The 13854-nt window shown below is 37.2% G+C and overlaps 1 protein-coding gene and 1 pseudogene across 1 annotated transcript; one reads left to right on the forward strand and one right to left on the reverse strand.

The window, feature by feature from the left end:
- Positions 1–3785: 3785 nt before the first annotated feature.
- LOC120781846 lies at positions 3786–4400 on the reverse strand (annotated as a pseudogene).
- A 4046-nt stretch (positions 4401–8446) lies between these two features.
- Positions 8447–9565, forward strand: LOC120781614 (serine/threonine-protein kinase Nek8). The gene is made up of 2 exons (XM_040113850.1): positions 8447–8672; positions 8741–9565. The coding sequence occupies exons 1-2, from the start codon at positions 8508–8510 to the stop codon at positions 9431–9433; spliced, it is 858 nt and encodes a 285-aa protein (XP_039969784.1). The 5' UTR covers positions 8447–8507; the 3' UTR covers positions 9434–9565.
- Positions 9566–13854: the final 4289 nt, after the last annotated feature.

Below are 13854 nucleotides of genomic sequence, written 5' to 3' on the forward strand. Positions count from 1 at the left end.
CTGGTGTACGCCGATTATATTGTTATCATTGCCCTTAACAACCGCGCGTTAGTTCAGCTTTCTCCAGAATGCATAAGGAATCAAAGTAAATAAATCTGATAGTGAACGAGGGTAAGACGAAATATCTCCTGTCATCAAACAAACAGTCGTCGCACTAGCGATTTTGCTTCCACGTCATGATAGTCGAAGTCCTTGATAATTTCGTCTATCTTGGAACCAGTTTTAACATCAACAACAACGTCAGCCTTGGAATCCAATTGCCAACAGGTGCGGACTGAGTAGGCATATGAGAAGTAAAGTCCACTCTTGGCGAACCAATACTAAACTCTTAAAGTCACTCAGCATCTCCGTCGTGCTATATAGTACAGAGGCATGGACGATGACATCATCCGATGAGACGACGTTACGAGTTTTCTAAAGAAATGTTCTGCGGAAGATTTATGGTCTTTTGCGCATGGGTAACGGCGAAAATTCTATAGAGTGATGAGCTGTACAAGTAATATGACGACATTGACATAGTTCAGCTAATGAAGGGACAGTGGTTGCGCTGGCTAGATCATGTTGACCGTATCGTTGAAAAGTCTCCAGCTCTGACAGTATTCGATGCAGTACCCGCCGTGGGAAGCAGGGGAAGAGGAGATGTCCACTTCATTGGAAAGATCAGGTTGAGAAGAATCCAACTGCACTGGATATCTGGAATTGGCACTAAATTCCGATAAAAAGAAACGACTGACGCGCTGTTGTTAACTCGGCTATAACGCGTAGCGGTGTCTACGCCAGAAGAATGTCTGGAGATATGTGATTTCACATTAACGTAGGCGGGGCTACGGCTATCGGTCAATTTTGATACGTGGACTTAAAAAGCTCTTTTGCGGTCCTGGATGTAAAATGTAATGCCTCAAGCTTTAAAGCAGAAAAACAATCGATGATACATTTTATTCAGTACACTTTATTTTGGAGAATAAAATTATGAAATTGAAACAAATAAATTGCCAAGCTTATAAAGCCACGTCGAACCTTAGCGGCGTCCGCAGGTAAAATACGCAGTAATTACCGCTGAAAATTGTATCGTCTTTCAGAGGCATGTGTGTTTGTATATCTATTTACTAAAACAAAAATTACAATTGGTTTCTCCACACAGGCGAAATTTTAGTATACATATTTATGTATTTTCTTTTAATTTTTTTGTATATTTGGTCACCACCCCACACAGTTTATTTATGGGCGTGTTTTTTATTTATTTTCCGAGTTCTTTTTTTAAGGATCCGCCTTGAGTGGACTCTTAATTAAATTAGTTTCAAAACTATGTACGTGCATTTTTATATCAAATTGCTTAGGCACCGCAGAGTGGACACTAACCAAGGCCGAGGTCGAAGCTGATTGGTGCAAACCAGTTTTGAAGTATTTTTCAGCGCCAACTCGCGTGTTGCATAGTTCATTTGTATACTAATCTTATATTTTGCTTACAAGGAATTACCCTGAATGTGGTAATACAATATTTAGAATATCCCCTAATAATATTTTCAAAGGGAAACTTATGACAGGAATTCCCTAATCCATTTATTAAATACCCGCTATTACGATGCTCAAGGCCAAATTTGTGATGGCAGTTTCCTTATCTTGTTTCAAATCTTTTGCGGTTAAAAGAAAATATTATGAACAAAATAGTATAATTGCAAAGTATATGTGGAACTCAGCACTGGCTTACTTTAAGCCGATCAGTGCTGATCGAAATCAGCTTTGAGTTCGACTTGGCTTTGAACGTTCACTCTGCAAGCACACTAAGGCCCAAAACTGTGTTCTCCGACGCGTTAACCTTTTTATACTCCCTCAACAAAGTTGCTAAGGAGAGTATTATAGTTTTGTTCACATAACCGCGACGCCACGCCCACTTATGGACCAAAAACTTATGGACCAAAACCATATCATAGTTTTAGGACTTACAAACAACGGTTATGTGAACAAAACTATAATACTCTCCTTAGCAACTTTGTTGAGGGAGTATAAAAAGGTTAACGCGTCGGAGAACACAGTTTTGGGCGACGCCACGCCCACTTATGGACCAAAAACCATATCTCAGGAACTACTAATCTAATTAATTTTACAGCAAAATAAAAAACTATGTAAATGACAGATAATGACATCTCGATTATCACTTTATCATGCGAGAGTATAAAATGTGCGGTTACACCCGAACGTAGCCCTTCCTTACTTGTTGCCTTTTATTTTCGTTCGCAATTTGTATTTAAATTTCACTTAAAGCAAAATACATTTATTCTTGAATGTTGTTAAAATTTAAATTTAAAAGAAATGTACAAATAATTTTTTTTTGTTAAGATTAATCTCGAAAAAACGATAAGGTGAATTTAGTCGTTACAGATGAAAAGTGGCATGTCGTACGTACCGTGTCCATCGATTCGATGACCTTGCGGTGTGAACATGGGAATGACAGCCACTCTACTTTCGATGTAAAACAAATTTAAATTTCATATGATTTATGATTTGCTATCTGAAGTCTAAAATTAGTCATCATGGCCTCTTGACAGGTCACAACCTACTGGCATCACACGCGAGCCGGATAGACATGAGGTTGACGATACATGCAGAAATTGCAGAGAAGTTGGCATAAGGGAGACGCTAGAACACCTGCTTTGCCTCTGCTAGGCACTATCTAACACTCCTTTTAAATATCTGGGAGGTTCTAAAAGTTCGCAAAACTATGACGTCTTTTATGACGAATACTTCACCTCAAACTAAACTGATCCTCCATGTGGCATTACTAAAGAACAGTAGTATTATGTGTGGGGTGAAAGCGGGCCAGTATAATATAACCTAACATAACCTTTACCGTATATGTACTATCATATAGTACATCAGTGAAAAAGTAAGATAAGATATCAATGAAAGCGAAATTTCGCTATTTTAGCAGACTTTTGCGCATTTGTTTAATTGCATTGATACAACATTTGTCGATCAGAGTATTTGTTATCTTAATAAAATTGCATGAACGTATCTATCCGATTATAACGCAATTCGTCTGATTTTCTAGTTGTCTTTAAGCCGTTTGTGTTAGTCAATATATGTATGTAATATTTCAGTAATATTTCATTATTTTCATAAACATAATAGAGGTATTCTCTTGCTTTGCAAAACCCTTGCACGGTGAACGAATTGCAGATATTTCATCTTGGTGAACCGACACAACAACAAACACATGCATAAAATTATTTGTAATGGGTCAATGTGTCAGACCAAAAACCATGTTTATTTTCGTGCAATGACACGTAAAAAAATAATTGCAACCCTGTGCTAGCTGTCATTTTATTTAACACTAAACATACCTATTTCTACCATAGCGGGTCAAATGGCCCGACTGTATGTTTTATGCTTGAATGTAAGAATTATGGATGTTAGGAAGGAAATAAAAATATAAATTAAATTTATTATAATTAAACAAAATAGTATGTTGAGCATTTCTATTACAAAACCAAAAAATAAAAATTTTTAATTCATAGTTCATCGCATTTTTTACATATAAGTGTTTCCATTGTACATTTTCCGCTAACATATTTTTAAGATTTAGAGCAAATTTTGTTGGTTTTATTTTCTTTATAGTATCCCATATGATATCTCATACGTTTATAAGCATCTGTAGTAGACTTAGGCAACGATTCTTTCGTATTTTTTTCTTGTTTTGGTTGTTCACGGGCTTCTCGAAAATCGGCGCCAAGTTCTTCTGCTAGCTTGAGTAAAAAATCTTGTCTCGAGATATTTTCCCCTGTCGTTTACTTGTACAAAATCTAGGCATTTATGCCAGCTAAATCAAGGATATTAAAAAAAACTTGGAGAGGCCATTGCAAGACTTAGATTTTGTAGTAAATTTCCTCGCCATTTGATCGGTCATGTCTACACCAAATTTGGTTTTATTGTAATATGAAACAGTTTCAGGTAAACGTTTATCATTGTTTTCTACTACTTTAACGAATTTATGTTTAGAACTAAGTAGAAGTACTTTTTTTGTTGGCTTACTTTTATAGATTGTAAGAGTACAATTATCTGTTGTAAAAATTCGTTGAAAATCGTTCCATATCATCTTTCTTTTGCTTCGCAATTAGTGGTATTTCTTTTTTATTTGACCGTATAGTTCCAACTAACGTAGACTTTTTGGATAGGAGTTGTGTGGTTAGGGGTTTGCTTGTGAAGAAGTTGTCTGTGGTCACAGTTCTTCCGCAACCCGTAAATGGCTCAATGAGTTTGAGTACAGCATATTCAGAGAGTGGTACTGAAGAGGGCCTATATTCATCTTTTCCACGATATGGAAGTGCATTTATGAAATATTTGCTATCGACGTCCGATGCTAACCAAAATTTGATTCCAAATTTATCCGGCTTGTTGGGCATGTATTGCGTAAATCTACATCGTACTTTAGTCGGAAATAGCTGTTCGTCTTTAGTAATATTTTCACCCGGTTTGTAACAGTTTTGGCTGTTCTCAATGAAAATATCCTGTGTTATACCAATACTTAAACCACACAAATCCTCCGATGAACTTGCTAACTATAGGCCGATTTCCCTCCTTTCATGTATGGGCAAAATTTTGGAAAAGATCGTGGCTAACCGCTTGATGTGGTATGCTCAGCGAACAAGTTCATATCACCGAATCAAGTCGCCTACAAAAAAGGTCAAGGCACGTTAGATGCTTTAATCCAACCAGACTACTTCATTACTAACGCTTTGTCCAGCAAAAACCACGTATCCGTACTATCTCTGGACTTTCACAGAGCTTTCGATAAAATTGGAGCCCATATTATTATTCGACAACTTAGAAAATGGAAAATAGGCCAGAATATGATACGTTTTATTACTAACTTTCTCACAAACAGAAAACTCAAAGTCAACGTAAATAGTTTTCTTTCTTCAACACTCCCGCTTTCTAATGGTACGCCGCAAGGCTCACCTCTTTCAGCCCTCCTTTTTATCATTGCTTTCGATGATATTAGTAGGATGATAAAAAATTACATAGGAGTTGAGCACCAGATCTATGCTGACGATGTCCTAATCTACACAAAAGTCTCTGACGTTAATTTAGCTCAATCCTTATTTACGAATATACTCGCCAGAATTGAGACTTGGTCACTGGAGTCTGGTGCTTCACTTTCCTTAGACAAAACACATATCATTCATGTATGTAGGAAGCAAAATTGCAACGGTATTTCACTAACCCACAACCAAACTAACATCGAATGTAAAACACAGCTGAAAATACTAGGATTAATTTTTGACTCTAATTATAATTTTAATGCTCACTGTAAATATGTCAGAAACTCGTTAATGTCACGATTAAATATTGTTAAATATCTCTCGTCTAAGCATTCATTTATTCATCCGAACACACTAGTCAATGTTGTCAGAGCTTTGCTAACTTCAAATATATTATGGGCTCCCCATCTATGGCAATTGCTCCAAAAGCAGTATCAACCTTTTAAATGCACCTTGCCATTGCGCAATACGGCGAAGTCTCCGGGCCTTTCCAACCTCGCCAATAAAAACGATAATGGCTGAATCTGGTTTACCAACTATTCAAAATAAAATTATAGATTCTTCGCTTCAAATTCTTACGAAAACGGCTGAGAACACCAACCCATTACTAAATACACCCACGCCACGAAAAAAAGAAAAATTCCAAGAATACAATCGGCTATCTCGAGATGCTTAAGTTTCGCTGCAGAAAATAATATTTTACTTAACGCAACACGCAAATTCACCACTCGACATCCTCCCTGTCTGATCAATGATAAAATACTACAGAATAAGCTTATGTTTTAGTCCAAGCAAAACACACCAAACGAAGTGTTTCAACAAACCATTGCTGAACTGGAATCTAATTACACAAATAATGGCTGGAAGTTATTGTTTACGAATGGCTCCAAGTCCATCGATTCCACTTCGTTAGCAGTTGTCACTGCCACAGGAGAAAATATTTGCAATTGGCTTCTTCCCTCAACGAGCTCTGTATTTACCGCTGAAGGATCTGCTATCCTTCATGCAGTTAATTTCGCAAAAAAGACTAAAAGAAAGTTCCTCATCTGTACAGACAGCAAATCGTGTATGTCTGCAATAACGTCTCCTTCCAATCGCAATCCCATAATAGAAGTTATCAGGGACGCGGTCATTGGTGCCCCTCAGAAAATCCAAGTAATGTGGATCCCTGGCCATGCTGGTATTACAGGCAACCACTTTGCAGACCTCGCTGCGAAAAATGTAGCCAGGACTCCTGCCTTAACATACTACGTCTCATCCAAGCAAGACATTCTTAACCTTATTAAGCACAAACGGCATCAAAAAAACGCAAGCGAATGCAAAACATTTAAACATCACTACGCGGTCATAAACCCAGCCAGAAATCGTATAATCTACTCGTCAACAGTTCCAACTAACGCAATGAAGACATATACTCGATTAAGGATTGGACACACTATCATAACACACGCCCACTTACTATCGGGTAAAAGCCCATCCATTTGCCCCCTTTGCGATGACACCGCTTCTATCAAACACTTACTCACACTCTGTCCGATGCTTCACCCAACAGCCCACAACTCAGGCAACATTGATCTCATAAAACTACCAAGTGAACCTTCAGAAAAAAACGTGATGATTGTTTATAGATTCTTAAAAACCAACGATTTGTTAAAATATATTTAAGCAACTTACATCTTTACTAACCCTTAGCAAATAGAATTACAAGAAATTATAATTACAAGACGGCTGAAGGCCTCGTAGCCAGTGCTGCGTTTATGTATTTATATAATAAAACTCTTTTTGTTATATGAATTATTATAAATAAATAAAATAAATAAATAAATATCCCAAATTGCAGATACCATAGCGAATTTATCCGTGTTCAAACGTTGAATCCGCTGACTTTTTTTTTATCAAAACGAATAAATCTAAGAGTTTCGATAAATTTATTTCTGCTCATAGTTTCAGAAAAAAATTTTGGCCCCCATATGTTATTCCACAAAAAGGAAATATTCAAATTATTTGCTCCATATGCAGCTCGAGCATATAAAATTCCAATAAATGCATCTAATTTTTTTTAGATAAACTCCAATCAGAACCTAACACTCTCTTTGCTTCTTCTATTGTGCATGTTCTTATATGGTTCATAATACGGTGGTCAATTATCAATGAAAATGCAGTACTAACTTTACCTTTCATTATATGCGTTTTGCATATCCTGTTGGGCCTACTTCGTGCCTGAAAATGTTATGAAGTGTTGGTCTTCCAGGTGTGCCACCTATTTGTATTTCTTCCCAAACAGATCCATCAATTGCAACATTTTGTTCAATTATTTCTATTTCTTTTTCGGCCACTACATACATTCACAATATTTTCCTCTTCATCGTCAGTATCTGTAGAATCAAACTCATTTTTATTTGCAACCAATATATAGTATCCTCATTTTCAGAAAATTCGTCTTCACTAATTTCTGAAAATTCTTCGCCAATATTATTTATATCTTCTAAGAACTTGTACTGGCTTGTTTGCTTCGACATTTTTCCGGGTAAAAAATGATCTGTAAGATATGATATGACTCGATAATCTCATAAAACGGAAAAATTATCTCCGGGTCAAAGGACCCGTTGTGGTAGATATCGGTATACAACAAGGATTACTCAGAATAAACAAAAAAAAAGAATATTTTTATAACTGTTCATTAATTACTTAGAAAAAGTCATGAAGTCAAATGTGCAAACGCAATAAAATTATACGTGCATTTTCAATGCAAAAGTTCAAAATGTGTCATTTGACCCGTTATGGTATGTTTAGTGTTAAATACATATTTTGACGTTAAATTGTTGAGGAAGGTAAATTTTAAATAGATTTTATAATTTCTATTTAAATTATAAAGATTTGTCACAGTTTTTTTGTTAAGAATGAATGCAGAAGGTGCGCCAATTCACAATAGCCATACAGAATAGTCATTTACAATAAATTGACCGAATCAGCCGTTCATATATCACTAGATTCTGCAATTGGTGCTCTCGTGCTCTTGTATATTTCGGTATAGGATTTTTGCAATATGCAATCTTGCAAGAGCAAGAGAATTCCCTTAATGAATATAAATGAAATCGGTCTAGCCGTTGGCGTGGCAAACATGAATGTAATTCTTCCATTCTTTCGTCAAACTTACTTTAAAAGTTTTTGCTCATTCCACTTATCACTTCTTGGCGTGGGCACGGTAGTTGTATAAATTATATTATACTATATATTAAATAATAAAATCTTCAAGCGGTTTGTTTTTATAATACATTACTTACGTCAACGGAAATATTATTGATAGTCATACGTCGATTTGATAATCAGTACCCTTTTTAATAGAAATTTTCAAATTCTTTAAATACCAAATGCACGGCAACCCTATATGTTGAATCGTTTTGTAACAAATCCTGCAAAGGTCGCGTATGGTAATTTCATTAAATCTTATACTATACGTGTATAGCGATGGATATAGGAGATTCAAGCTTATGTCCTATTGGAATCTTGGGCGAAGGATCTTTTGGGCAGGTGTTTCTTTGTAGGTCTATTTCAATTGATCACAATTACGTTTGTGTGAAGCGGATTGTAATTCGCAAACCAAAATCAGAAGTTAAAATGCTAATGGATGAGGTATAGACATTAAATACACATATGAGCGATATGAAATTTGCTAATTACTGAACGATTTCATTTCACAGATTTATATCATTTCTCAACTTAAACATCCAAGCATTATTAGATTTATCCGCTCATTCGTATTCGATGGAACTGTAAATATAGTAATGGAATTTGCCTCAAAAGGAACCTTACGTGATATAATTAATGCTAATTGTAACCGTCGCCCAGCTGTTGCAAAACAAATATTTAAATCGTTTATATATGAAATCTTATTGGGACTTGAATATTTACATATTCGTCACATAATTCACAGAGATCTTAAGCCAGAAAATATCCTAGTAGACAATAGTAATAATTTTAAGATCGCTGATTTTGGTATATCAACCATACATTCCAGTAATAAACAAAGTAAAGGTCTTATTGGTACATTTCTTTACATGGCACCAGAAATTATGAAGGGAGAACGATATGAATTTAAATCGGATATTTGGTCTCTTGGATGCATACTGTATGAAATGTGCTATGGGCTTAGTCCATTTCAACACGCTAAAAACTTAGATGATTTAAAATGTTTAATTCTGACTTCTCACTATAAAAGTAATATTAGCACTATGTCAAATTATTATGGGACTGAATGGTGTTGCCTTTGTAAGAAAATGTTGATTTATAATCCTAGGAAACGGGTTTCTTTGTATAACATTGTCACATTTAGTGCAAAAATTGCTGTTTCTTACTATAACAATTATTTTAAATATATGTATATAACTTCCTAAATAATTAGAAAATATTTAAAGCATGTGTAAGGTTGAGATTGAAAATCATGTTTCATGCCAAACATCAATCAGATGTACGACTTTTCATCGTTAGGTTGTGGTTCAATAAATGTATTAGGTTCAATAATTAGATGTAAATTGTTTTTCATTAAGTTTTGAAAATATGGTAATACTTTTGCAATTAAGGATGCTCTTGAAATATTATGTATTACATAAGACTCCTAAAAAATTGTAAGTTCAACACCAGCGTCATGGGGTTTACATATGTATATTCAACCAAGGAATGATAAAATTAGACAATGCAATTGTAAAAGCTGTAGGAAAAATTATGCTCAGAAGATGACATTTGAGGTGCACATTGGTTAATATCAAATGATATGTACATTTTTTGATGACGGAAATTTATTGCCATCCATGTCAGCAAACGGAAGGTCTAGAAACGTGCTCTTTCGATGTAGTCGAATCATGGGTTAGGGGTTTTAGGTGAGTTGGTTTCATGGCGCAGAAATATCTTACACCAGGACCGATTATGTATAGGCAGAATTTTAACCTGCTTCAGGATGAGGATTCGAATTGAAAGTGTTAATGATTCCACTGTGATTGGCGTTGAGGGATTACCTGAAGTTGTGTTCGTAGTCTGGTTGATTAGCTGTTTTGCGACTTAATATCAAATAACAACTCAGTAGTAATTTCTTAGAACAGAGTTTATTGTGTCTCTTAACATCTCGTCGATGACAACCATCACCGGTTATTAGGATGGTAAGATAGTAAGAAAGGTTTTTATTGAGACTATTAGTTATCTAGCCGTTTATAACGTTATGATGGCACTGTGCAATTTACTGAAGTCATGTTAAAGATCTGCTATCCTCAGAAGAAGTTTGAAAGTCGGGGGTAGCAAGGCCTTAAGTGGTTTCACAATTGAGTAAAGTAGAGTTGTCGGACAACAACACCCCCTAGTTGGACGGCTTCCAAGGTTTCAGGGATGGGCCACTCTTCCGATTATACACATATAACGTATCGTAGAGGAAAGTATGTGGCGCGCAGTTTTTTGAGGTTTTGAGTAACCAACCGGTAATATGTAATTTTGCTTTATTCACCCCAGGATACTTAGTACTTGGAAGCTAAAATTGCAGATTTCTGTTACGAGAAAGCATTTCCATCGAAATGAGCTTCAAACCAGTTATCATGTCTTTTCGAAATGGGCAGTGATTTAACTGGAATAAAAAGTTTACGCAATTCTTCCAACAGTAATGGAGCGAACTGTATCAGCAGTGATAGCCTTGCGGAAGTTAATATGGATTATGGTCATAAGAATGGGAATTCTTTTGTTCATTATATCCGACTTGGATTGACCTTAATACCAGCACGCATTAAGAGCAACCCTGATGTTCAGTAGATATTAATTTTAACTTACTCCAAACAGTGTTAGGTCGCCAAAATGACTATCACTGAACTGGCTCCAGTCGGAAATGCCGGTACTTATTATTGCATGCTTATTTCAATAAATTAAGTAATTTAAAAGAAATATTTGTTTCAATATAGACATAAGGATTAGAATATTTAACGGTTTAATATATTTTATAACAAAACTGTTCTTTAATGAAACCTCCTTTCCGTTTTTTTACGACTGTACATTAGAGCGGGTTGGTTTACAGAAGGTTAAGAAAAAACGATATCGCGAACGAGGGAACTTTTATACGGATCATTTAACTTTGCCTCTGATAATAAGGGTCTAAAATCGGTTTAGATCCAGCGATTTTTATATGAAATTAAATTTTTTTATATTCATCCAGAATATAAAATCCGCCCCAATTTCCCAGCCGAAGAAGCCGTTTTAGCTAATGAACGCGACACCTTACGCCATGCCGATCCCGGGGATCCCCGAATAAGGGATCTCAATTTGGAGATTCGGCGTATGGTAAATCAACATAAGCGGACGAAACGGATAGAGCACCTGAAGTCCTGCAACCTCTCCACCGGTATGAGTAAGCGTTGGGCTACTGTCAAAGCTTTGTTTAACCCGAAGAGACACGACGACCGAGTTGAGGTTCAATTCAATGGTCATGCCTCTTCGGACATGAAGAAGTGCGCGAGCTACTTTAGCCGGCAGCTTACCCCAGTTTGCATCCTTCGGTAGACAAAGCTAAAAATTGTGTTAACTGACGGCTGCGCAAAATGCCAAACGACTGCGCGCCACTTACTTTCACCGAGTGTTATCAACAAAGCAAAATCTTCTAAATCCATTGGCCCCGATGGAATCAACATGCTAATGGTAAAGTATCTAGGCTCGACGGGAATAGGCTACCTCACCAAGGTCCTCAGGTCGCTGACCGCTCTTCAAATACCCGATGTGTGGAAAGTCGGAAGAGTGGTCCCACTACTGAAACCTGGGAAACCCGCCAACAAAGGTGAATCTTATCCACCGATAACTCTCCTCCCCCCAGTAGTGAAGACACTTGAGGCCTTGCTACTCCCGACCTTCACTCACCACCTGAGACCATGGATTCCGAAAAGTGCACAGCACCACCACAGCACTTAGCTCAGATAGTTCGTGGCCTCAACCAGAAGCCACCCTGCGAGAGAACGATCCTCGTAGCGTTGGACTTGTCAAAAGCTTTTGACACAGTCAACCACACAACGCTATTGCAGGACATTGAAAAAACCACACTTCCTTCAGGGTTAAAGAGGTGGGCCATGAACTACCTGAACGGTCGTCAATCATCCGTACTATTTCGAGGTGAAACATCCAAACTGAGAAGAATTAAACAGGGGGTTCCGCAGGGTTGTGTCCTTTCCCCGCTTCTGTTTAATTTTTACATCTCGAAACTCCCCCAGCCACCAGAAGGGGTTTCCATAACCGCGTACGCAGGTGATTGTAGATATTGATGTCGGGCAATGGAATCGATGGCATGTGTTCGAAGGTAAACAGCTACCTCTCCGACCTTTCTCGTTTCCTCACTGCACGGAACCTCACACTTTCCCTCACCAAATCCACACCGACCATTTGTACGAACTGGACGAAGGAGTATAGACTTGAGCTTAATATTGAAGTTGATGGCGTGAAAATTCCGACTGTAAATAATCCTAAAATTTTAGGTGTAACTTTCGATAGTCTATGCTCCTTCAAGGTACAAAGCCGCAACAAAATCCTCAAGTCGCTAGCCGGCAGCACATGGGGAAAAGACAAAGAAACGTTGCTGGCAACATATAAGGCAATTGGCCGGCCGGTCCTCAACTATGCAACACCTATATGGTCGCCTGGATGCAGTGGTAAGTAGATGAGGAGACGATGGATGCCATTTGATGTCTCCTATCGAACGCCTATACAGAGAGACGCTTATGCTCCCGGTTATGGAGCATAATGAACTCCTCTCCAAGCAGTTCCTGCTGGGATGTTTTCGTAGAAATCATTCTTGCAGCCATCTGCTTGGAGCGGAACCGCCTCCTAGGAGCATCAAAAGGTCCGTCCTTGACTATGTCGACGACGTCATACAGTACGCCGACCGGACTTCGGACGCAACTGACTTCTGACAGGTACTGAGCGTCATTCACAGGGGAGCCATTAACACCTTCACCAACTCCCTTCCCGTGAATGGCGTTCTTGGAGTCAAACCACCACCCATCGTAGACGAAGAGCTCGAGTTGCCGCGAGAAACGCGAGTGACCCTAGCGCGGCTTCGTTCTGGACAACAACAACCCATTAAAAAATGTATTTACATAAAAACAAGAAAAAACGTTAACTTCGGTTGCACCGAAGCTAAATACCTTTCACAGGTGGATTTCTGTTAGTAACTATGTGTTCAGTTTGTATGGAAGCTATATGCTATATAATTCGTTCTGAACAATTTTTTTGAATATTATATTGTTACCTTAAGCAGTAATTCATGCCAAATTTCGTCAATATACCTTGTCAAATGTGAAAGTTTTCCATACAAGGACTTGATTCCGATCATTCAGTTTGTATGGCAGCTATATGTTATAGTAGTCCCATGAGCAGCTTCTTGAAGAGAAAATGACGTTTGCAAAATTTCAAAACGATATCTTAAAAACTGAGGGACTAGTTCGTATATGTACAGACAGACGAACGGACGGACAGACAGACGACATGGCTGAATCGACTCAGCTCGACATACTGATCATTTATTATACATGTATACTTATAGGGTCGCCGACCCTTTCTTCTGAGTGTTACAAACTTCGTGGCAAACTTAATATACCCTGTTCAGGGTATAAATATAAATCAACAAAACGATAACAATTCATTAATATATGCTTATAACGAAAAAACAAAAAGATAACAATTAATGTAACAAGATAAATAAAAAATATCACAGAAGAAATATTTACATATATACAAATGGCTGCATTTAAATCCCAAATTCTAATTTTCCTTAAATTTGATTTCTAATTTTAGTGCATCT

Source organism: Bactrocera tryoni, unplaced genomic scaffold, assembly GCF_016617805.1.
Source record: "Bactrocera tryoni isolate S06 unplaced genomic scaffold, CSIRO_BtryS06_freeze2 scaffold_7, whole genome shotgun sequence".
In the NCBI taxonomy this organism is placed as follows: Eukaryota; Metazoa; Arthropoda; class Insecta; order Diptera; family Tephritidae; genus Bactrocera; species Bactrocera tryoni.